We start from the raw sequence: 24,792 nt of genomic DNA, 5'->3' as shown, positions 1-24,792 counted from the left end.
AGACAGAGTCTCACTCTATTGCCCTGGCCTCAGCCTAGCTCACAGCAACCTCAAACTCCTGGGCTTAAGCGATCCTTGTGCCTCAGCCTCCCGAGTAGCTGGGACTACAGGCATGTGCCACCATGCCCAGCTAATTTTTCTATATATATTTTTAGTTGTCCAGCTAATTTCTTTCTATTTTTAGTAGAGACGGGGTCTCGCTCTTGTTCAGGCTGGTCTCGAACTCCTGACCTCGAGGGATCCTCCCGCCTCGGCCTCCCGGAGTGGTAGGATTACAGGCGTGAGCCACCGCGCCCAGCCGCATTTTAATATTTATTTGAATGTTCCTGGTGCTTCGCCAGCCTGGTTTTTTTTCTGTTTTTTTCTAACGAAACTTTTTTGTTTAATTAATTCTTTCCTTTCAGTTTTTTGTTGTTGTTTGTTGTTTGGTTTGTTTTTTGTTGTTGTTTTTCGAGACAGGGTCTCACTCTGTCGCCCCAGCTAGAGTGCAGTGGTGCGATCAATAGCTCACTGCAACCTCAGAGTCCTGGGTTCAAGCGATCCTCCTGCCTCAGCCTCCCGAGTAGCTGCGACTACAGGTGTGCGTCACCACGCCCGGCTAATTTTTCTAATTTTTGTAGAGACCGGGGAGGGGGGTGGGGGTGGGGTCTCGCTCTTGCTCAGGCTGGTCTCGAACTCCTGAGCTCAAGCGATCCTCCCGCCGCGGCCTCCCAGAGTGCTAGGGTTACAGGTGTGAGCCATTGTGCCCGGCTTCTTTCAGGTATTTTTAATTTATTGGTGGCTAGGTCCTTTACCTAAAGTGATGTACAATCACGTTAATAAAATCACTATCAAATCTTAAAAAGGGGGTGGGGGCAAGGGCTTCACAAGAGGCGGGATTTCCCTTTGGCGGGGGGCACCCAGAGGAGGGCGGGAACAAGTCCAGAGCAAAGTTTCCGCTTTCATTGCTGTGGCTATTAAGTCAACCATTCTCTTTAAAGGAGAATCGCGGAAGAGTGATTTTCTGTCGGCAAACACTTCCTTAGCGACCAGTCCAACCTTGAGACAGGATGCCGTAATGTCGCATCACAATGGGTAGCATATGAAAGCTCAAAAGCCAATCAGATGACTTACGTGCTGGTAGAACATTAAATCACAATTCACCTGACGTGTCCGGTTTGTTCTGTCTCCAAAATACGGAACTTCTGAATTAGGTTCTTACCCCTTCCATTCGTAGCCAGTGGTTTGGTCCGACTTTAACAGTGACAGAAGGCAGGAACTGCGTCTGCGCAAGAAGCTGGCGGGGGGGGGGGGGGGGAGGAACATGGCGCAAGCTCTGTCTGAAGAGGAGTTTCAGCGGATGCAGGTGCCGCTCGCGGTTGGAAAGACCACCAGGCTAGGCGACTGCGGGAGGGATAGAGAGAGGTCGTGCCACTAGCTCTGAGAATGGGTTGGTTAGGATCGATCCAGAGTCTAAGGGGTTGATCCGGAGAAGGGAAACTGAGGCTCCGAGTGGTGAGAGAATTGGATCCCGAGATACGGTGGGGGCTCAGAAGGTTGGATTCACTAAGCCTTGTGGGTGGGGGACAGCGTCCTTGAGTAGACAGTACTTTACTCAGACCTGGAAGGGACAAGACTTTTGGGCCCGTGCAGGGGACACCCTCTGTGGGTGATAATAATATTGGGCTTTGAGAAGGCGAAACCATTTTGCCTGGAGAAGAAGGAAGCGATGTTGGGCTGTTTGCGTCATGGTGGGGGAGCCCTTAGAGGGCAATACCATTAGCCGGTGGGAGGTAGAAAGTTTGTGGGAGATAACACTGTGCCAGGGGATTGAGGAAAGACCCCAGATGTTGTCATTGTTCCTGGTTGGTGGAGATCCTGTGCGAGTGGTGGCAGTGCATCCTAAGAGGGGGCAGTACCATTGGCTGATTAAGGGTGATTACATTAGGCCTGGGGTGAAGAAGGCCCAGAATGGGTAATACCATTAGTCTCTGTTGGGGAGAGGACCATAGGAGGTGAAAGAGTGACACCTTGGACTTCATGGAGGGGTGATCACTGAGCTTTTGGGAGGAACCCTCTGACCACCTGATTCTTTTGGGAGGGGGAACTCTGCGACGGGATGAAAGGCCATAGCATTGTACTATGAGTGGGACTTGTTGAGAGAGTTCCTCACTGGGGGAGACTCTGAGAGGGGGAAACCCTGAGTAGGGTCCTATGGGGGGAAGGGAGGAACTCTGAATGAGAACAGGTAATCCTATTGGTCCTCGAATGAATGAAACCAGGTGTCCCTGTGTGAGGGATACTGAGGATAGAAGGGTGAGCTTATTAGACCACGAATGAGGAAGACCATTGTAATCTCTGCGGGGGATTCTGCATAAGACTAGTCCAACTGGCCCACCCAAGGTCTTGTAGAAGACGGACCCTAAAGGGTGGAGGGCCATCCCATTGGATCATGACTGGGCAGATCTTGAAGGGAGTGGGGGGACCCTTGAGTGAGGAAGATTGATCCCACTGTGCCATGAGTGAGGGGAAACCATTGGGCTCTGTTGGGGAGGGACTCTAAGGGGGTGCAAAGGGTATTCCAATTGGAACAGGACTTGGGGAGATAGATCACTGTCACCTGGGGAGGACAGGGGTAGGAAAGATTCTGTAGAGGACAAGCCCTCTGATCTTGAGCAGACTATCGGGAGTAGGGGATGGAGGCTGGTGCCATGGGAGGGAGGGAGGGAAAGGTCCTGGTGGGGTAAGGGACAGGGGGTGGGTCTGGGAAGAACCAGAGAATGGTTCTGCCTTCGGAGGCCTCCAGGTCTGGCCAAGAAGATGGGCAACACTCCTGACAGTGTTTAGTGTGTGAAGAGGTCAGCCAAGATGAGGAGGAGGAGCTTTATCCTGTGAGCATGGAGAGCCATGCAGTGCACATGAACAAGAGCCCGATGGGGGCAGCGCTCTGTGATGGCTGAGTGCAGAGTAGATGGAGGGGGCAGATGGAGGAGTGAGGCTATCTTGGGTTATAAGTGAAGCTGGGGATGGTGGGGTGGGGACTGAGGGCCTGGAGGCTTATTTAGGATGCAGCAGGTACAGGTCTTAAGGAATGGCTAAAGAGGCACACGGAGGGTGTGGGGTCTGGGGGCTTAGGGGCTTGGTTCCCCCATGGTGGGGGTAGGGGTGCTTTCCTGACCAAGTCTTTCTCTTCCCTGCTTCTCCTAAAGGCTCAGCTCCTGGAACTCCGAACAAACAATTACCAGCTTTCAGATGAACTACGCAAGAATGGTGTTGGTGAGCCAGGAGGGTCTCATTAGATGGGGGTGGCTTTAGGGGATGGAGGCTGAGGTTTTTCCTTGGAGGCCCGGCAGGAAGACCTTTCAGCTCCTTGCCATGCCTGAAGCTGAGATTCCCTGCTTTCCCCACACCAGAACTCACCAGTCTTCGACAGAAGGTCGCCTACCTGGATAAAGAGTTCAGCAAAGCTCAGAAGGTACCTCCCTCCACCCACCCATCCACCCACCCATGCTTCCCTCTACCAATCTGACTCATTCATCTCTCCAGTGAGCACCCACAGTGAACAAGACCTAATGTGGCAAGCTGTTTTCATGTACTCATTTAAAGAATTCTCATGGAAGTCTCTTTAGTTTGTTAATTTTACCTAATCCTGCTTAATTTATGGATTCATTTTAATTTACTCTTAACTCATTTCTAATTTCAATTACTTACTCATTCTCATTCACTAACTTTTAATTTAATTGTCAAATCTGTCAGTGAATCTGCCTTATGCTCCTGCCTCCCATCCCTGCCCTGGTCCAGTTGGCAAAATGAGACCAAACCCACCTCTCAGATCCTCTAGAGATACAGTATAGCCTATTGTGGCCCCTCAAGACATTCAAGGTCCTCCTTTGTGTTGTTCTTCACCGCTCTGTCCCCGTGCATAGCACAATGTTATACATAGTGTGAGCTTGATAAATATTTGTTGGATAAAGGGATACAAAATGCAGCAAATCTGACAGTCAGGAAGCTGGGCTTCTCTTTGGTAGAGCGCTGATTCCCCAAACCTGGCAATGTCCTTGGCTGCCCAGCAGGGGAGCAGCAGTTTTCACACTGCATGGGAGGGATCCATGTAGACATGTTTGGGCAGATGTACCAATGAAACCATAACTTCTGAGCCTGGAGATCCAGCCCATATAGGGTTAAATACCAAGACCCCCTGACCAGCCTCAAGAGCTTAGAAGAAAGGATGATTTCTGTGTGCTGCAGGCCCAAGGCAAGATTTGTATTAATTTATTCACTCACTCACTCATTCCATCATTCTTGTGGGCTCCGAATTGTCATGCAAGTTCTGTGGTTGAAGACACTCCCATCCTGCAACCCCTATCACCTTTGTCCCCCCCTTAACACTTGCCACAATTGTCTTTATCCCTTAGTGAGGGGGTCCATCTCTGCTCACATTAACTCTCTTCCCATCATCCCCCTTTAGGCACTAAGCAAGAGCAAGAAAGCTCAGGTAAGGGGACCCATGGGGGACCCAAGTGTGTCTGGGAGACTGTCTTGGTGGGATATTCGTGTATGCTGGGGTCTCCTCGGACTGGTCTGTCTTTCTCTGTGTGTGCCCTTGTGTCTACGACTACCTTGCTGCCACATGTTTCTGTGTCTGTCATTGTTTTCCTGTGTTTGTCTCGAACTTGTGCCTTTCTCAGTGTGTCTCTTTCCTTCTCTCTCTCTCTTTGTCCTTCTTTCTGACTCTTTCTCTGTCCTTGTCTCTGTCTTCCTATTCCTCTCTCTCTGGCTCTTGTTTTTCTCCCCAGTCTTTTCTTTGTCTCTTCCTCACCCTGTTCCTATCTCTGCCAGCATTTCTCTCTTTCTGCTTCCTCTTTCTCCCTCTGACTCCTTGCTTCTCTTTCCCCCATTCCTCTATCGCCTCCTAAGTCATTTCTTTCCCTGACCCCCTCTCTTCTCTCTCTGTTCTGTTCTGTCCCTGCCAATTTCCCTCCTTTCCTATCTCTCTGTCTTCCTGACCTTTCTTTTTCTCTCTCTCCCTTCCAGTCCCTCTCTCCTTCCCTATTTTCCCCCTTTCCCCATCTCTCTCTGCCTCCTGTCTCCCCTGTCATTATCTTCCCCCCTCTTCCCCCCACTCTCTCCTTCCCCATGTCTCTCTCTCCCCCTCCCGGCTCTCCTTTTATCCCTCCCTGGGTCTGTCTCTCCTGTATCGCTCCATTTTCTCTACCCCATGTCCTCCCCTCATGTCATCTTCTTCCTCTCTGTGTTTCTTTGTCCTACCTCCCCATCCTTCCTGCCCTTGTTGGAGTCCTGGCCCATGTCTGCCACTGCAGGAAGTCGAGGTGCTGCTGAGTGAAAATGAGATGCTGCAGGCAAAGCTGCACAGCCAGGAGGAGGACTTCCGTCTGCAGAACAGCACGCTTATGGCCGAGTTCAGCAAGGTGTTGTTGCCTGGGATGACTGAGGGGGAAACAAGGAGTAGGGGCTGCCTGGGCTGGAACCTGACAGCAGCAGAGTGTGGTTGGACAGGGTCTGGCCCTGGAGTACTGTCCGTGGTGCTGAAACAGGTCCTGGATTGCTGCTGGGGGGCAGTAATTTGGCAGATGGGGCCACTCACTGTGCTAGGATTAGAAGGCTTCAAGCCCTGAGGTCAGCTGGTTCCTGGCCAAGTCACTCCTTTTCTTTGTGCTTCAAGTCTCCAGGTGTATAATTTGGGGCTGATGCTATGGAGCCCCAAGGTGTTGGGGGTTTTTAAGTAAAGTTCTTATGCTTAATATGGGACAGAAAGGTGATCTAGCTCCTTCCCTTTTCTCTTCCTTCCCTTCATCTGACATGAGCCTGGGGTTCTACTTCTTCCAGATAATTCATCCTGGGCCAGCTAATTGTATCTCCTTACTGATTTTAGTGTCCTGGCTGTATCTAAATCTACTGGGAGTTGGAGACATTGTCTTTTGTTTCCTTATCTATCTTCTGTATCCACAGTTAATAATTTTCTAAGTTCTCACTTGCTGTTGGGTCAGTGAAAGAAAAAAAAAATTTTAAAAACACATGATTTTCTAAGTTTTTAGTTTAAGAAAAAAAGTCCCAAGGCAGCAAATATGGTATTTCCAAGGCTCCATCTGCGAATATAGTGCTTAAGACCATAAAAAACAAAACAAAACAGAAAACAACCTTTAATCGGGTATAATACCAGGAGAGGCAGTTTAGCAAGTAGTGGTTATGAGCAGGGACTCTGGAGCCAAAAGACCTAGATTAAAATCTTGGCTTTGCCTTTTACTAAGTGTAACCTTGAGCAAGTCATTTAACCTGCCTGGTTCTTGGTTCCCAAACATTTAAAATGGAAATGATAATAATAGCAGTACTTGCCTCACAGGGCTTCTGTGAGGATTAAATGGGTAAATGTATGTAAGTCACTCAGAACAGAGCCTTGCACATGATATCAGCTATGGACGTGTCAGCTACTAATATTATCCTGCTATTAATTCATTTTCCCTCTAAAATATTTCTTGACTTTTTAAAAGTTTTATATCCATCCTGTGGCCCTGCCCTGCTTCAGGCTCTTACCACCTCTCATCTGCTCTGCTTCCACACCTCCTCCTTGGTCTTTTTGCTTCTAGTTTCTTCTACCAGTCCATTTCACAGAGGCTGTTCTGACCTACAGGTCTCACCACGTCTGTCCTTTAAACAATATCTTCTGTCCTCTCCCCCCAGCCCCCGTTCAGAGCCCCCAGTGCTCACATAACTGTTGGCCTCACTGCCTCACCCCTCACTGCCTCCTGCCTCCTGCCTCCAACCTCCATGGGATCATGGTTCTTGCAGGGTGAGGCAGGGGCAGACATTCTTCCATAAATGCAAGTCATGTTTCCCTGCACCTGCCCTGAGCCAGGTGTAGAGACCTCCTTCATAGTCCCCTCCCCCTCCCCCTCCCAGGAACTGGAAGTGCTCACAGAGACACCTGGGTTCCAAGCCTGCCTCCACCTCTTATTTGCTGAGACATTTCAGCTCAGTTGCTCCTTCAACAAATACTTTTTGAGCACAAAGCATGTGCTCTGTGTTCCGGAAATGCAGTTGTGAGCAGCACAGAATGGTTTCCACTCAGGCAGCTTACATTCTAGGGGTGGGGTGGGGTGAAAGATGATAACATATTGAACAAATCATGTTACGTACTGCTAGCTGATGTTTATATGGTGCTTGCTGTGTGCCAGGTCCTGTTTGAAGTGCTCCACATTATTCACACATTTAATTCTTGCAACAAGTGAATGAGATACTATCAGTATCCCTGTGTAACAGACAAGGATACATAGTATCCCTATGTAACAGAGAGGTTAAATCATTTGTACCAGGGTCACATGGCCAGTAAACGGCAGGGTAGAAATTCACATCCAAGCGGTCTGGTTTTAGAATCTGTGATTGTGACCCTATGTTATGAAATAACAATTAATCGTGATTAGTGCTAGGTAAGAAAGAAAGGCACAGAGTACTGTGATAGTGCTGGACTTTCTGTGTTGAGGGATACTACTTTAAAGGTGACACAGAGCAGAGCACTGAAGGATACAAAGAAGCCAGTCGTGTGGAGAACTGGATGAAGGGAATAGTGTTTCTGCGTAGAAAATATTACAGGCAATAAAATAAAAATTCTCTGTGGGCCTTGGTATTCTCATTTGACAATGGTGACAAGAGATTATCTTGGGACTCCTATGAGAACGGTGCTTTAGCTAGGAGTTGAACAGGGGCTGGCTAGGTTTTATTTGTACTGTAAACCGCTCTAAGGCCAAGGGCTGGCAACGTGGGAGCTGTTAGTAGTGCTGGCCCTGGAAATACCCTGAATGCTGTCTATGGTGCCTAGGCTGAGAGGGTGCTATCCCTGGGCCTAGGATCCAGGACATAGGCCCCTCTATAGAAGAGGAGTGGCAGTGAGGCTGTCTGTGGTACTGACAACTTCCAGAGGAGCCAGAGGTCTTGGATTGCATCTGTGAGGGTGGGAGTGGGCAAGGGGAAAATCATTCTTAGTATCCTCATCCTTTGACTCTGCCACTTAACAGATGTATGAATTTGAATTTGTTTAACATCTCCGTGCTTCAGTGTCCTTTTCTGTAAAGTGTGAGAGCACCTACATCAAAAGGTCGTTATGGGAATTAAATGAATTGCAAAGTACATGGCCATGTGCTATGTATGTTTCAGCGAATCTTGTTCTGATTCTCTACTTCTCTGCCCCCTCTCTCTTTCCCTGCTCAGCTCTGCAGCCAGATGGAACAGCTGGAGCGAGAGAACCAGCAACTGAAGGAGGGGTCTACTGGAGCAGGAGTTGCCCAAGCCGGGCCTCTCGTGGATGGGGAGCTTCTGAGACTACAGGCAGAAAACACAGCCTTGCAGAAGAATGTGGCAGGTGCATGGAGGCCCTCCTGGGGCTATGGGGACCTCAGGGCTCAAGTAGGACAAGAAAGGCTTTCATCCTCTCAGGGGAAGGGGAAGGGCTTCAGAATGAGGCTTGTCCCTGTCACAAACCAATGTGTGCCTTTGCCCAAGCCATTTCATCTCTCTCAGCCCAAGCTTCATCATCTACACAGTGCACATAGTGATGTCTGTCACCCAGAAGATTGTAGTAGAGATAAGAGGTAGTATCACTCTGAGTTTAGGTCAGTACCTGGTACCTAGCAAATGTTACAGATTAGCGGCTTGAACATCAAAAAGGTGCTATTTGCTAAGGGGAGAAAGTGAATGAAGGAGCGTTGGGAAGCTTCTGAGCCCAGATTGTAAGTGGGGTCTGGGATGAAAGCTCAGTGAAGTGTGGGAGGGTGTGGTGTGTGGACCTTTGGGGAGCAGCTGGGACTAGTGTGGCAGGTGCTGGTATGTCGATCAGGGGGGAGACTTGGTAGGATATGGGTGGGAATTAGGAAGTTCTAGGAGGGATTTAGCTATAAGTAGAGGGTGGACCATGGTGGACATGGCCTTGGAGGGCAGTGGGTGGGACTTGGAGCATTGAGAATGGGGCTTGGGAAACCATCGTGTGCTAATTTGATGGAAGGCAGGATCTAAGTGGTTGATGGGGCTTAAAAGATTTGTGAGAGGTGTGAATGGGCAGGACCTTCATCTTGTAGGCATGTGGTCATTTGGAGCAGGGTCTGTGCCACCTGAGGGGTTGAAGGCCAGTTCTCCCTTTATTCAAGACATGGCAAGGGAGTTCAGAGACCACCTCATCTGTCACAAATCTCTGTTCTACCCACCAGCCCTGCAGGAGCGCTATGGGAAAGAGGCCGGGAAGTCCTCAGCTGTCACTGAAGGCCAAGGGGACCCCCCAGGGGGGCCAGCCCCCACTGTCCTGATCCCCATGCCATTGGCAGAAGTAGAGCTGAAATGGGAAATGGAGAAAGAGGAAAAGAGATTGCTCTGGGAGCAGCTGCAAGGCTTGGAGGTGAATCTGGGTCTGATGGGGCTGGGATGCCGGGAGGCAGGCAGTTGCTTCAGCTCTGCCTATGGTCCCATGGTGATGTCTGTGACATCACCGTCTCATGGGCTGATGGGGTGAGGGAAGCAGGAGGATGGGGAGGCAGAGGTCTTCCCCCATCCCTGCTGACAACAACCCCATCCCTTATCCTTCCCTGCAGAGCTCAAAACAGGCGGAAACATCCAGGCTGCAAGAGGAACTTGCTAAGGTGGGGCTTCCCTGAGCTTTGTCCCACTCCACTCCCCACCTGTGGGGCTTTCCCTGACAGGGCAGAAGGGGCACTGCACCCCCCTCAAAGCCTCAGTTTCATCACCTGTGAAATGGAGAGATTCATCCTTATGTCTCAGAGTTGCTTTCAACATGGAATGGGCTAATGTGGTCCCACTATATCTTGTGTGTGGAAGGCCCCATCCCATCTACCACCTCCTTGCTTTGCCTATTCATTCATTCATTCACCCAAGCATTTATATACTCCTGGCTCTTATCTTAAGACCTAGAGACCCAGCGGTGAGGCAGTTAGTCATGATCCTGCTTCCAGGTCTCCCAGCCTAGCCATTCTATGACACGGCCATTGACCACTATTTTGGGGGCATAAGTGCTGGGCTTTGGAGCCTGAGGGATCTGGGTGGAGATAATATGGTTGCTGCTGACCAGCTGGACAACCAAATGACTTAACCCTTCTGAAACTCAGTTTCCCCATTTGTAAAACTGGTAGTACTCACTTCTCAGGGCTGTTCTGAGGATTCCCATGAGATGACATAAGTAAATCCTGGCTTCCAGAAATGACTTAGTAAGAAATGTCTATAAATACTAAGTTTATTTTTGTCTTTATTAGTATTATTCTCATTGTTATCACTTGTCTGCACCCTTTCCACACCCAGCTCTCTGAGAAACTGAAAAAGAAACAAGAAAGGTAAATTTCTTTTTTTCCAGGGGTTTTGGGGGACTAGGAGGGAATTGACTTGTGAAACTGACCCATCTACATCTGTCTTTCTGCCCAGTTTTTGCCGTCTGCAGACAGAAAAGGAGACGCTATTTAATGACAGCAGGTAACTGCCAGGGTTGGGGCCATTGGTGGACAATGTGGACAGGGCACAGCAGAATTAACTGAAGACCACAGGAGCAGAGCCGAAGACTGGGCCTTAAGCCATGCTCAATGTGCCCACTCCCCGTCACCCCCAGGAACAAGATTGAGGAGTTACAACAGCGGAAGGAAGCTGATCTCAAAGCCCAGTTGGCTCGAACCCAGAAGCTGCAGCAGGAACTTGAGGCTGCCAATCAGGTGAGGAGGGCTGGGTTCTGAGATCCCTGGGGTAGAGACCAGGGCTGGGAGTCTGGGGAGGTCTGAGGTCCGTGGAGGCTGGCTGGGGAGTCCGAGATTTCCTGTGTTGGAAATACAGTGACTGGATGGGTCCTAGGCCCCCGAGGAGCTAGGAACTTGGGAGCTAGAGAGCCCTGAGAACCCTAGGAGTTGGGATAGGAGTCTGCATGAATTGAGGATCCCAGGGGCCTAAGGACTTAGGGGGTTGTGTGCCACAAGTTTGAATGAATCTGAAACTCCTGGGGATTGGAGACTGGAGTCTGTATGAATTGGGGTGAGTCTGAACTCCCTGGAGCCTGGGTGACTTTGAGACCTTTAGGGTCTGGGCTGTCAGTAAATTTGAGAATCCCAGAAGCTCAGGACATGGGGGCTTGGTAGACACAAAACTTTGAAGGTGAGACAGTTGGGGCTGGAGGCTGTGTGCATTTGAGACCCTCGGGGTCTAGGGGCTGGTTTGGGCCTGAGACAGCTAGGAAGCAGGGTCACATGGGCTGGGTGGTCCTGAGACCCCTGGAGGCTGTGAACAAAAGGCTAGTCTGTCTGAGACCTCCAGGGCCTAGAGCAAAAGTATAGGTGAGTCTGAGGCTCCTGAGGGTTGGGGGCTGGATGACTTTAAAGCCTCTGGGTTTTCCCTAGGAAGGGGTGAGTCTGAGGTCTCTTGGAATGGAGGATATGGTGGCTTGTGGGTCTAAGACTTCTAGAATCTGGGAACATGAGGGCTGGGACAGGAGTCTGGGTAAAGCTGAGACCCCAGGAGCTGTTGATTGGCTGGGTCTGAAGATCCTCAGAGACTGGGAAGCAGAGTGACAGATGAGGGGGCATCACCCTGAGACTTCACCAGGGACTGGAAACTAGGAGATTGTATGAGTTTGAGAACTCTAGGGTCTTGAGAATATGAGTTCGGGTGGATCTGAGACTCCTGGGAGATAGGAGTATGGGGGCTGAGTGCATTTGAAAGCCTGGTGGTGGGTCAGGAGTCCGGGTGAAGCTGTAGTCCCTGAGTGCTGATTGCATCTGAGAGTCCTGGGGCTCCCAAGATGGAATCTGAGTGAGTGAGCATGAGACCTCTTATGGATGAGGGCTGAGTGAGTTTGAACCCTCCAGGAGCTAGGACCAGGAGCCTAGGTATGTCTAAGATGCTTGGAGGCTGGGATAGAGGGGTTGAGTGTGTCTGAGGCCCCTGGGGGTAGTGACCTCTGGGTGAACCTGAGATCTCTGATGGCTGGGTGGTCTGAGATCCACTGGTGCCAGGGACGTGCCGTGGGGTGGTCAAAGAGGGAGTGTGTATGGTCATATGCACTCCAGCGGAGGCTGAGATCTGTAATGGGCTCCCCTGGCCTACTGGTCCCCACAGAGCTTGGCAGAGCTGAGAGATCAGCGGCAGGGAGAGCGCCTGGAGCATGCAGCAGCTTTGCGGGCCCTGCAAGATCAGGTACGCTGCATTGGATGGGCTCAGGGAACTGGGGTTCAGGGTGGGGCAGCCTGAGTGGGTACTACACAGGCAGGCAAGGCCCCAGGGGTCTTGCTTCCCCCAGTCCTCTGTGTGTATGTCTCCTTTCTTTCTTGGCTGCGGGTAGGTCCTGTCCCCCTGTTCTGAACCCACTCTTACCTATTGTGGGGTGGGGCCAGGTGTCCATCCAGAGTGCAGATGCGCAGGAACAAGTGGAAGGGCTTTTGGCTGAGAACAATGCCTTGAGGACTAGCCTGGCTGCTCTGGAGCAGGTACAGGACCCCTGCGGGCCCTGGTGATCCTTCCCCAGTTCTCCCATCTCCCTCTGCTTCTTGTCCATGTCAGAGCAGGGTGGCCTAGACCTTATGTTGTTTTCCTGCCTCTGTTTCTGTTGCTCCTTTCTGTTGCCTTCCAGCCCTCATCTCTCTCCCCATCCATCCCTGCTTCTCTTGCATTCTAGTTTCTCTCCAGTAAAGTGCATGAAGTATACTAATCTTAAGTGTATGTTCAGTGAATGTTCTCCCTCCTTCTCTCTCTCTCTCTCCATATAGCCACCACCCAGATCAAGATATAGAGCATTTTTTTTTAAGACAGTCTCGCTCTGTTGCTTGGGCTAGAGTGCTGTGGCATCAGCCTCGCTCACAGCAACCTCAAACTTCTGGGCTCCAGTGATCTTTCTGCCTCAGCTTCCTGAGTAGCTGGGACTACAGGCACGCACCCCCACACCCAGCTAATTTTTTTCTATTTTTGGTAGAGATGGGGTCTCGCTCTTGCTCAGGCTGTTCTCCAACTCCTGAGCTCAAGCAATCCTCCCACCTTGGCCTCCCAGAGTGCTAGGATTATAGGTGTCAGCCACCATGCCTGGCCTAGAGCATTTTTTCTTTTTTCGAGACAGGGTCTCGCTCTGTCCTCTGGGCTAGAGTGCAGTGGCATCATCATAGCTCACTATGACTTCAAACTCCTGGGTTCAAGTAATTCTCCTGCCTCAGCCTCCCGAGCAGTGCACTATCATGCCCGGATAATAAGATACAGAGCATTTTTATATCCCACAAGGTCTCCTTTACCCCTTTCCACTCAGTATTCCCCTAGAAGTAACTATAATATTATTGTGATCTCTATCAGTATAGAGTTATTTTGCTTGTTGTTTGACTTCATATAAATGGAATTGGACACTCTTTAGTCTATAGCTTCTTTCTGGCAGCATTATATCTGTGAGGTTTACACATATGTAGCATGGGTCTGTCTTTTTATCACTGGGTGGTATTCCATTATATGAATATATCATTGATTTTCTGTTTGAAATGTTGTTTTCTTCCTGGCCCTCTTCCCACCTTTCTCCCTGTCTCCCTGGAACTGGGAGGCCCACACCCTGTGCCTGACCCCTGGGGCCTCCTTCACTCCACTTCCCATCACCACTACTTTCTCCAGATCCAAACGGCAAAGACCCAAGAACTGAATATGTTCCGGGAACAGACCACTGGGCTGACAGCTGAGCTGCAGCAGCGGCAGGCTGAGTACGAGGACCTCATGGGACAGAAAGATGACCTCAACTCCCAGCTCCAGGTGACACTTCTGTCTTCTCCTAGTTCCCTAGTACTGATGCAGCGAAGTCCCCGGTAATGTGTAGTGGGAAAGCTGGAATCAGGAGGACCTGGGTTCCAGTCTGGCTCCCTAACTTATTAGCACCTGCATGTCCTGGGACAAGTCATTTCACTTCTTTGAGACTGAGCCCCTTCAGTTAGTTAGGATATCCATTTTGATTCCATAATAGAAACCAGAATAATATTGGACTAAATAAGACAGAAGTTTAGTTCTCTCTCATGTAAAAGTCCAGGTAAGTTGTTCAGAGATGGAATGATGGCTTTCCAATCACTAACGACCCAGGTTATTTCTCCATTGCTGTTCTGCTACCTTTAACCCAAGACTTCTATCTCGGCATCTTGCTCAAGCTCCCCTACCATCATGTTTGCATTCTATCTGGGAGGAAGGAGGAAAGGGAGCAGGGAATAGCATGCCCCTTTCCTTTAAGAGCATAACCTAAATTACTCACAGAAATTAATCACATGGCCACACCTAACTGTGAAGGAGGAGGAGAAACATCTGCTAGACAACCATGTGCCCAACTACAAATTTTATTGCTGGGGAAGTAGGGGAGAATGTATACCGGGGAGCAACTAGCAGTCTCTGCCATATTTCCCATCCAGAAATTGAGATCATAACACCCACTTGACCAGCGGGGAAGGAGATGGTCTACCAGATGGTCCTGGGTGACTGGCACCTACTGGGGGCTGTTTATCAAATTCATCAGTCTGGGTGCAGTGGCTCACACCTGTAATCCTAACACTTTGGGAAGCCAAGGTGGGAGGATCGCTTGAAGCCTGGAGTTTGAGACCAGCCCAAGCAAGAGCAAGACCCCATCTCTACAAAAAATAGAAAAATTAGCCAGCTGCCTTGACAAATCAAGTTAGATAGTTTTAAAAAATATCAGTTATTTTTGCATCTATAAATTCTCCTTCTATTTAGAATTGCCCTAGATAGGGCCTTTATTTCAAATAACTTGCTGCTGTAAGCTCTTGTCAATGTAATTTCCCAAACCTGTCAGGAGTGATGGAAGGTGACACTGAAGCCCCTGGCTCTCCTAGTCTCCAAGCTGAAGAGCTTGGCTATAACCATCTGTGTATCTACACCCTCCTAGGTCAAGTGGGTTAACAAATATATATCATAAATGACATTGTTTCTATTAAAAGAGAGATACTAATTTATTTTCAATGATTTCCTCATTAAAGTCAAGGCTCACACACATACACACATACACAATACTACAAGTTTGGTAACACAGAAAAGTTTAGAGATCGCTAATTTAATGCTAACAAACCTTGCAGTGCATAGTACATTACGGGACCTACTCAGACAGTTTACTAGATTAAATAGTGCTCCTCCAAAATTCATGACCACCTAGAACCTCAGAATGTGACCTTATTTGGAAATACAGTCTTCACAGATGTAATTAGTTAAAATGAGTTGGGTGGGCCTGGTCCAATGACTAGTATTCTTATAAGAAAAGAAACACAGAGACAGTGACACACAAAAGGAAGATAGCCATGTGACAATGAAGGCAGGGACTGGAGGGATGCATCTGCAAGCCAAGGAATGCCAAGGATTGTCAGCTGGAAGAGGCAAGGAAGGATCATTTCCCAGAGCCTTCAGGGGGAGCATGGCCCTGCCGACACCTGCACTGTGGCCTCCACAACTATGAGAATACATTTCTGTTGTTTAATGCTACCAGGTTTGTGGTCATTTGTTACAACAGCCACAGGAAACTAATACAAATAGTATATCGGCATATTTACGTCAACTCATAAAGTCAGTTGAATGTCTACCTTAGTCAAATACACATTTTCCATGCTACAACCCTCAAATAGCCAAACCTTCAGTGTAAATGGTAGAAATTCAGTGGTGTAAACCTCTATCTATATTAAATGTACAAAAGGCACAAAAATAGTGTCTTCAGGCATATAAATAAAATAAAACCATGAAAAAGAGAAGAAAGGAAAAGGAAAATTAGCCGGGCATGGTGGCCTGTGCCTGTAGTCCCAGCTACTTGGGAGGCTAAGGCAGGAGGATTGCTTGAACACAGGAGTTCAAGGTTGTATTGAGCTATGATGACGCCACTGTACTCTAGCCCAGGTGACAGAGTGAGACCCTGTCTCAAAAAAAAAAAAAAAACATCCCCTTCATTCCTGCATTAGGAGTCATTACGGGCCAATAGTCGGCTGCTGGACCAACTTCAAGAAATAGGGCAGGAGAAGGAGCAATTGACCCAGGAACTACAGGAGGCTCGGAAGGTAAGGCAACGTAGGGGTGGGGTGTCAGGGGGTAGGGATTGACTCAGTCCACGGGATGGGGGAAGACAATATGGCCCAATACATGGGGACAGGAGGGGAAGGCAAGTGACCAGTTCCATGAGGATGGGCGAGTGACTTAACCAGTTTGGTGGGGATGGGGGTACGTTGGCTAGTTCCTTGGGCATGGGGAGAGGGTTGTGGGCCTTTTTTGGTGTTGGGGGAGGAGATTGACTGTCACCCTCCTGGCCCCCAGAGTGCTGAGAAGCGGAAGGCCATGCTGGATGAGCTAGCAATGCAGACAATGCAGGAGAAGTCCCAGCACAAGGAAGAGCTGGGAGCTGTCCGACTCCGGCATGAGAAGGAGGTGCTGGGAGTGCGTGCCCGCTATGAGCGTGAGCTCCGAGAGCTGCACGAAGACAAGAAGCGGCAGGAGGAGGAGCTCCGTGGGCAGATCCGGGAGGAGAAGGTGAGTGGGTGGATGAGAATGCCCTTCCTCCTCTATAACCTGGGCACCATGGCATTGCTGATGGGCCACTGGGTGGCGCGTGTGAGATGCCCACTCGTCTGCCTGCCTGGCCTGTGACAGTCTGCCCTCTTCCAGGCCCGAACACGGGAGCTGGAGACTCTCCAGCAGACAGTGGAAGAACTTCAAGCTCAAGTGCACTCCATGGATGGAGCTAAGGGCTGGTTTGAACGGCGCTTGAAGGAAGCTGAGGTGAGTTGGTGGTGCCTGGTGAGGCACAGAGGCTGGTTGGAGCCCCTGCACCAAACCAGGGGAGCAGGAGTGGTCAGGCCCTGGAACCTTCTGAGACGTTCTGGACTCGAGGCTATCTTCACAGTCCCCCTGGCTCAACAGCAGCCCTCTGGAGTGGATCTATGGACAGCCAACAGATAGGGTAGACCGTTAGGGGTTCCGGGCTGCCCTGCCTTTGTGAAAATTTGAATAGGTACCTCTTCTTCCTGAAACTATACTTCTGTCAGGAAATTATTGTAATGTACTGATGTTGTTCAAATAAGAACCTTCATTGCCATTTTCTGGAAGACTCATGACAGATAATACATGAGAGGCAGTGGCACGTAGCATTGAAGAACACAGACTAGAGCCAGTTTTTTGACTGGGTTTGAATCCTAGCTGGGCCACTTCCTAGCTGTGTGACCTTAGGCAAGTTACCTGACTTCTCTGTGGCCCATTTTCATCATCGATAGAAAGGGGATGACAACAATACCTACAGCCTAGGTAGTATGGGGGAAGTATAGAAAATGAGTTAATATATGTAAAACCCTTAGAGCATTCTTGGCATGAAGTAAGTGCTATGTTACGTTTTGTTAAATAAAAGAAAATGTAAATGCAAATCTAGGTCAACCATGTGAATGATGCAGCCCTAGATATGACACTTTTGCATACTGCCTAAGGGCACGTGGAGTTCCCTGGAGGAGGGTCATTCCTACCTACCAGCAGGCCCCTGCTGCAGTCCCTCACACCCCTAACTGGGCATGATGTCTTCTGGGTGGCTGTGGCCAGACCTGGGACTTGTCTTGTAGGAATCCCTGCAGCAGCAGCAGCAGGAACAAGAGGAAGCCCTCAAGCAGTGCCGAGAGCAGCATGCCGCCGAGCTGAAGGTGCCCCTCGCATGATGGTGTTCCTCTCTCCCAGCAGTGACAGGCCCTCGTGGGAGGACAGAGGCTTCCCAACCCAAGCTGGGGCCTGAGCTGCTCTTTGCTTTGCAGGGCAAGGATGAGGAGCTACAGGGTGTGCGGGATCAGCTCCAGCAGGCCCAGGAGGAGCTGGACTGCCACCTGAAGACCATCAGCGTCCTGAAGCAGGTCAGCGGTCCCTCCGCAGCCCCAGACACATCCCTGGGCCTCAGTGTGCGGCAGGGAGCAGAAGGCAGCACCCACCAGCCATGCTTTGTCTCCCCGCAGGAGGTGAAGGACACGGTGGATGGGCAGCGGATCCTGGAGAAGAAGGGCAGCGCTGCAGTAAGTGGGGGTGCCCGAGAATGGCCCTCTCCTGGCCTGCGGCCTCCCACCCACCTATCTGCCCTCTAGGCCCCAGCCCTCATCTTCCTCCTGTCCCCCCCAGCTCAAGGACCTCAAGCGACAACTGCACCTGGAACGGAAACGCGCCGACAAGCTTCAGGAGCGGCTGCAGGACATCCTTACCAACAGCAAGAGCCGCTCAGGTGAGGGACCGGGACAGGCAGGGGAAGCTGCGGCTGGGCAAGACAGGGCCTGGAACTACAGGCCACAGAGTCTTCCTGCACCTCCCTGGGCCGTGCTCTTCCGTCCCTCACGCGCTCAGTCTGTCTTTTACCTTTTCTCTGTCGCTTCTCCGGTTCTTTCTCTGCATTACCTGTTTCTTCTATCTCTGTCTCCCTTTTGCTGTGTCTCTTTGCCCTTTCTGTCTCCCTCTGCCGCTGTCTCATTTTGTTCTCTTTCCTCCATATTCGCTTTTATCTCCCTGCTTTCTTTCTCTGGTTCGCTTCTCCGCCCCCTGTTCCTTCTCTCTGCCCCTTGATATCTCTTTCTACCTCTCTTTTTTCTCTCTCTCTGTCTTCTGTCTCTGTCTGTGTCCCCACTGTATGTACTACATACACGCTCCCATGCCTCACTGGTGTTTCTAAATCCATTGTATCCATTCTCTCATTCTAGAAATTTCCATGCTCAAGCCCAGGGTCCCTGACATGAAACCCCCTGTGTCCCTGCCCTCCAGGGGCTCCTCGTTGAGCTAGGGAGACAGACTTACACACAGGCAGTAACACTGTGGTGTTTTCACTAGACAGCGAAGCCAACCCATGTTATTTCTGCCACTCAAGGGAGAAGACACACACACACACACACACACACACACACAACTTGAGTTGCCTCAGCCTTTTTTTTTAGCCAGGGATGGCCTATAAATACATTTAAATAAATAAGATACAGTGATGGCTGTGGCGTATCTCTTAGATCACACACTCAGAGAAAACTCGCTCCTTGGTCCCCCTACTCAAAGGTGCCCATGGAACACCACTCACCCGCCACACCCTTGCTGGAGATCCCTTAGGGTGTGTTGTCAGCCCCCTCCCTAACACCCAGAAGCAGCCGCAAGAGGAGCAGCACAAGCTCAGTGCCTGTGTTTTAAGTGACACGGCAAAACAGATGGATCTCTCACCAAATCAGTTTCTCTCCGAGGCACCCAGTCTCCTGCAGTAACCTATCTTTATAAAGGAGGAGTTGTGCTTCTGTTTTGCCACAGATTACCATAAGAATCTCAGGCTGGATAGAATTGTATCCCATCCTTTCACCTTGTCCATTAGATTAAACTGAGATGTCATTTAGGTGCATGGTTACCAGAGTCTGCCTCCATCTTTTTTCTATCTCTGCTGTGATTTGTGTCTTTCTCCAGGGTCTCTGTTCATCTCTATCATCTGCTCTGGCTTTCTGTTCCTCTGGGGTTTTCTCTCTACACATGGGTGTGCCGCTGTGCGCTCTCCAGCTGTCTGTCTTCCTTTCTTCGAACCCTGAATCTGAGTGTCTTTGCCACTTGAGGCCCATGTGTACCCACGTCACCATCTTTCTCCCAGCCTCTTCCATTTTGTCTCTCTTCTGTTGTGTGTGTTTGTCCAGAGAGGCAGCTCCCTTTTCTATTTCTGTCTCTCCCTGCCCTGCTGTCTGCTTCTGCCTTTCCCCATGTTGGGGTATCTCTGCTACTTTCTATCTCTGTCAAATCTATTTCTGCTGCTTCCTGCTGGTTGCTGCCCTGGGACCCGGGGGGATTGGTGCTCAGGTTTCTCTTCCTTCCACTGCCCAGGCCTTGAGGAGCTGGTTCTCTCAGAGATGAACTCACCAAGCCGGACCCAGACAGGGGACAGCAGTAGCATCTCCTCCTTCAGCTACCGGGAGATCTTACGGGAGAAGGAGAGTTCAGCTGTTCCAGCCAGGGTGAGGGGCAAAGAGGAGCCTGCAGCCCCAGCTTCTCACACCCAAAATCTGGAACCCCCCCCCCCGCCTTTTTCCCTCACCTATAGCCATCTCCTACCCTGGGCCCAGCACACACATTTTCTTGTCAACTTCTCCCCAAGCCCACCAACTTGGATTCAGATTGCCACATGGGGGACAAGCCAGCTTTTTGAAAATAACATTTTTTTACTGTCCCATAAATAGTATGTGTGCATTGTAGAAAATTCTTTAAAAACCACAAATAAGCGAAAATTTTATATTTAAATATCAAAAAAATCACATTTTCACCATCCAGAGATCACCATTATAAATTCTTAGTTCATACCCTTCCAGATCTCTCTGTCTTTTTTAAACCTAAATGAGATTATGAGTAACCTGTTTTTGTTCAGCTGATCTCTCTACCTTCCCAATTTGGTAAATTTTCACAGCATCCGATACTTTGACCTGAATCAGATTTCTCTAGTTGGCCCCAAAATGTCCTTTCTTGCTGGTTTTATGAAAACCAGCATTCAGTTTCAGGGCACATGTTGCATCTGGTTGTTTTATGTCCCTTAAGTCTCATTAATCTAGTGTAGTCCCTTTTTGCCTGACACTAATGTGTTGAAGAGACCAGCCCAGTTGACCCACTGGAAGTATCCCACCTTTTGGGTTTTTCTGTCGACTTCCTAGTTGTATCATTTAGCTTGTTCCTCTTTACCCTAGTTTTCCTGTCAGCTGTGAATTAGATCTCATTTGCTATAGGATCTCCCTTCATCCTCGCCATAAGGCTCTAATGTGGTCCCTCTACCCTGCTTCAGGCAAAGGAAATACAGAGACTCTGAGCATGTCAAGGTGGGCCCCCAGCCGCAGAGCCCACACTCTCCCACCCACCTCCCGCCCAGTGTTGCCCCTCAGCTGCTGACTCCTGTTTCAGGGGTCGGCGCTGAGCCTGGCACTGGCCTCTCCCCTCCTCTTCCCTGCAGTCCTTGTCCAGCAGCCCTCAGGCCCAGCCTCCTCGGCCAGCAGAGCTGTCAGATGAGGAAGTGGCCGAGCTCTTTCAGCGGCTGGCGGAGACACAGCAGGAGAAATGGATGCTGGAGGAGAAGGTGCTCTCTGGCTGCTCATCCCCACTTGAGTACCCTTGGGGAGTGGGGTCTGATCGAGCCCCTCATGTGTGAACTTGTGCAGTTGAGGGGTCTGAGGTGGGCCGGGCCATCTTACAGGTGAAGCATCTGGAGGTGAGCAGTGCCTCCATGGCAGAGGACCTCTGCCGGAAGAGTGCCATCATTGAGACCTACGTCATGGACAGCCGGATCGGTCAGTGCCCCCTCCGTGGCTCCCAGCCCTGGTCTAGCCTTCACCTGGCCCTCCCTCTCCATTGTTCTGTGCTGCGGCATCTGTCCTTCTCTCTTCTCTGAACTCAGCAAAGCTACTAACAAGACTGTGACCCATGGAGGGGAGAGCAGGGAAGCTCTGTCCCTTTATCTCACCTCCTCCCTCCTCTCTGTCTCTGTCATCTCCGCACTCTGTATTCTCTAGTGTGTCTGTCCTCCTCTTTTTCCTTTCTTCTCTTTGCGTCTCATCTTCCTCTGTTCTTCTTCTTCTCTCTCCTATTTCTCTTTTTCGCCCCCTCCTTCATCTTGTCTTGCTGTCTGTAAATTTGCATTCTCTGTATCTGTGTCCCTTTTTGGGTCCGTATCTCCTTCCCTCCCTTTCGTCTCCCTCCTTCTCTTTCCTCTCCCCTGCCCATCTTTACTTCTTTTGCTCTTTTCTTTCGAACCTTCTCCCTTCCTTCCCGATTTTTCCTTATTCATCAGAATAATACCAGCTGACAAGCACCAAGGGTTTCCTGAGTGCTCTGTGCTTCACATGCCATCATGTGCATTTTTACAGTTCCATGAATTAGTTATCATCTTCATTTCTCAGGGTCGCAGAGCTAGGAAGTGATGGAGCTAGGCTTCATGTGTCAAAACCTCTGCCCCCTACATAACGTGGCTTCTCCCCCTCCCTCCTCCCCTACTCTGTTTCCCTCTTTTCTCCTCTGGCTCTGCCTGGCTCTCCTCTGGCTCTGCCGAGTGGGTGGTTCTCAGCCTGGGCCCTTGCAGATGTGTCTGTGGCAGCGGGCCACACAGACCGCAGCGGGCTGGGCAGCGTTCTGAGAGACCTAGTGAAGCCAGGCGACGAGAACCTTCGGGAGATGAACAAGAAGCTGCAGAACATGCTGGAGGAGCAGCTTACCAAGAATATGCACTTGCACAAGGCGAGTGTGCCTGCCAGCCTGCCCATCTGTCTGTCTATCCAGCCACCTGCCCACCCGGCCACACACCATCCCCTACCCGCGCATCCACCACCCCTTCATGCGCTCATCTTCCACCCTCCAATCAGTTTAGTCCTTCCAGCAATTCACTCATCCATTCCTACACACATTCACCAATTTGCCCATCTGTCCATCTACCTACCCTACTGTTTACCCATCTCAGCACCCATTTCCTGACATACCACTCTCTCTTATCTACTCATCGGTTCCCCCTTGTCTTACTTTTCACCCTCCCACTCTGTGGCCTGCCTGCCTGCCTGTTGTTCTCCATCCGTCCTCTGTTCTTTTTTCAATTTTTTTGTTTTTTTTTTGTTTGTTTGTTTGTTTTTTCTGTTTTTTTTCCCATCTATCCTCTGGACAATCCACTTGGCCACCTATTTGCCTACCATGGATCCCCCACGTGTCCATCCACACGTCCATTTGCCCAACCTGCCACCCAAATAGTTTCCCCATCTCTGGGAGCGTCAAAGGAGTCATACCCAGCTCCTGCCTTTGAGAAGCTATCTTGCATTTAGTAGAAGACAAGGTGGCGAGGGTGGTGGTTGTATCCTCCAGCAGCACCATGTCATAGTAGGTGACCCACTCCCATATCTATAGCACCAGAGGCTCGCTACCCATTCTTGCAACTTTTCCGGGTCCAGCTCACTGCTGGGGTCTCTGTGAGCTTCTCCAAGTACCTTCTTGTCCCAGCCCAAGCACAGCTGGGTGTTGATTAATGAATGGGGTGAGAAGGAAATCACAGATGATATCCCAACTTTGGCGAGGGAGTGGCCTGCCCCCTTCTCTGACCCCTGATGGCTCATTTGTTTCTTAGGACATGGAAGTTCTGTCCCAGGAAATTGTGCGGCTCAGCAAGGAGTGCGTGGGGTCTCCTAACCCAGACCTAGAGCCAGGAGAAACCAGCTAAAGACCTGCAGACTTCACCCACTCGCTCCCCTCCCCACCCCCCAGGACGCCATTCCCTTGGGCTGTGGTGGGGAAGTGGGGGCCAGAACCAACATCGTATAGGTTGGGAGATTGGACATTAAAGGGGCTGGATGCCTGATGGCTGGTGTTTATGATCCTGTCTTGGGGCAGAGGCCCTGAGGGAGTGGGGATCCTGAGGGAAGGGGCGGGAACTTCTCCTTCTTGGCCCTGGCTCCCAAGGGCTTCTGCCTTCATCTCTGCATGAGCTCTCCCTCCCAGAGACCAACTCTTTTTTATTTTATCTTATTTTTTAATTTATGTCTGGAGCCTGGCTACTCTGCATTTGGGATTGGGGATGTTGGGTGGGGGCACGGTCCATGTTCAGCGTTCTAGCAACGTGTGTGTGTGTGTGTGTGTGTGTGTGTGTGTGTGTGTGTGTATGTGTGTGTGTGTGTAAAGGCTGTGCAGCCAAAATACCATCTGGCCAGATGGGCCCACCCACTGACTGTCTGGTCTTGTTCTTTTCAACCAGGAGGGATGTGCTGGAGTGGGGTGGGGGTGGCACAGGTCATATCATTGTAATGGGAAGGGAGATCTTTGGCTGCAACTTTACTCTCATTCCCCCATCCTCACCCAGCTGGTCTCCATTTACTGCTGAACAACCCATCAAACTGAGTGGAGCAGAAATATCTGCAGATATGTATGTGGCTAGATGTATATGGGGTTGTGGGTGTAGATGAGTGGACAGATGGGAGGATGCATAAGTGATCAGATGGACTGATGGATGAATAAGTGGAAGGTTCCATGGATCAATGATGGATAAGTTGGTAAATAAATGGATAGATGGATGGATGGATGGGTGGATAGGTGATTGGATGAATAAATGGGTAGATGGATCAGTAGGTGGGTAGAGGGTGGATAGGTGGTATCAACGGACAGATGGATAGATAGGTGCATGGACAAATGGACGGGTGGATGAATTAGTAGATAGGTGGATTGATGGATTTATGGACAGGTTAGGAATAAATGGACTGATGGATTGGGGAATGTTAGGATGGATGAGCTAATGAATGGGAAAAGTAAAGTGAGTGAATAAATGATCAGTGGAGCTATGGATGGGTGGACAGATGGGTGAAGAATGGATAAGTATGGATAAATTTGTGAATGGTTAGGTGGATAGGGTGAACTTACCAATGGATGAGTAAGTGGGTGAGTGGATTAATGACTAAATGAACAGATGGGTGGGTGGAGGGATAGGCAGAGTAATTGATTGGATGGGTAGAGGGATGGAGAGGTGGACAAATCAGGAGTTTTATAAGTGGGCAAATGGAAGATTACATGGGTGACTAAATGGAAAGGCTAGACTTGGACCTGCATTACTGCTCCCACATCAGCACACACCTTTAAGACTCAGAATCTTCTGTGTGTGCTGTGCCCTGTGCCATCACCTTTCACATTATTTAATGCTCCAAATGACACTGTCAAATTTGGATAACTCGCTCCATCTGACAACTGAGGAAACAATGCAAGTCACTTGCTTAAGGACACAGCAATGGTGGAGCACACCTGTAGTCCCAGCTACTCCGAAGGCTGAGGTAGGAGGATCACTTGAGCCCAAGA

The 24,792-nt window shown here is 50.0% G+C and overlaps 1 protein-coding gene across 3 annotated transcripts; it reads left to right on the top strand.

The window, feature by feature from the left end:
- The first annotated feature begins 1,273 nt into the window (after window positions 1-1,273).
- GRIPAP1 (GRIP1 associated protein 1) lies at window positions 1,274-23,311 on the top strand. 3 transcript variants are annotated; one of them, XM_012652312.1, is made up of 26 exons: window positions 1,274-1,345; window positions 3,189-3,255; window positions 3,393-3,454; window positions 4,448-4,474; window positions 5,301-5,408; window positions 8,203-8,353; window positions 9,195-9,379; window positions 9,573-9,620; window positions 10,294-10,325; window positions 10,414-10,461; window positions 10,595-10,694; window positions 12,088-12,165; window positions 12,363-12,455; window positions 13,612-13,746; window positions 15,933-16,028; window positions 16,282-16,494; window positions 16,630-16,743; window positions 17,571-17,648; window positions 17,757-17,852; window positions 17,952-18,008; window positions 18,112-18,211; window positions 19,822-19,952; window positions 20,933-21,055; window positions 21,173-21,266; window positions 22,055-22,209; window positions 23,081-23,311. In XM_012652312.1, the coding sequence occupies exons 1-26, from the start codon at window positions 1,304-1,306 to the stop codon at window positions 23,171-23,173; spliced, it is 2,526 nt and encodes an 841-aa protein (XP_012507766.1). In that variant the 5' UTR covers window positions 1,274-1,303; the 3' UTR covers window positions 23,174-23,311. The 3 variants fall into 3 exon arrangements, with proteins under 3 accessions (XP_012507766.1, XP_012507769.1, XP_012507768.1); XM_012652315.1 differs by lacking the exon at window positions 12,363-12,455; XM_012652314.1 differs by lacking the exon at window positions 17,571-17,648.
- The last annotated feature ends 1,481 nt before the right edge of the window (window positions 23,312-24,792 follow it).

This window comes from Propithecus coquereli, unplaced genomic scaffold (genome assembly GCF_000956105.1).
Source record: "Propithecus coquereli isolate 6110/MARCELLA unplaced genomic scaffold, Pcoq_1.0 Scaffold388, whole genome shotgun sequence".
Lineage (NCBI taxonomy): Eukaryota > Metazoa > Chordata > Mammalia > Primates > Indriidae > Propithecus > Propithecus coquereli.
Note: the sequence above shows the minus strand (reverse complement) of the source record. Positions and strands in the feature narration are given on the sequence as shown.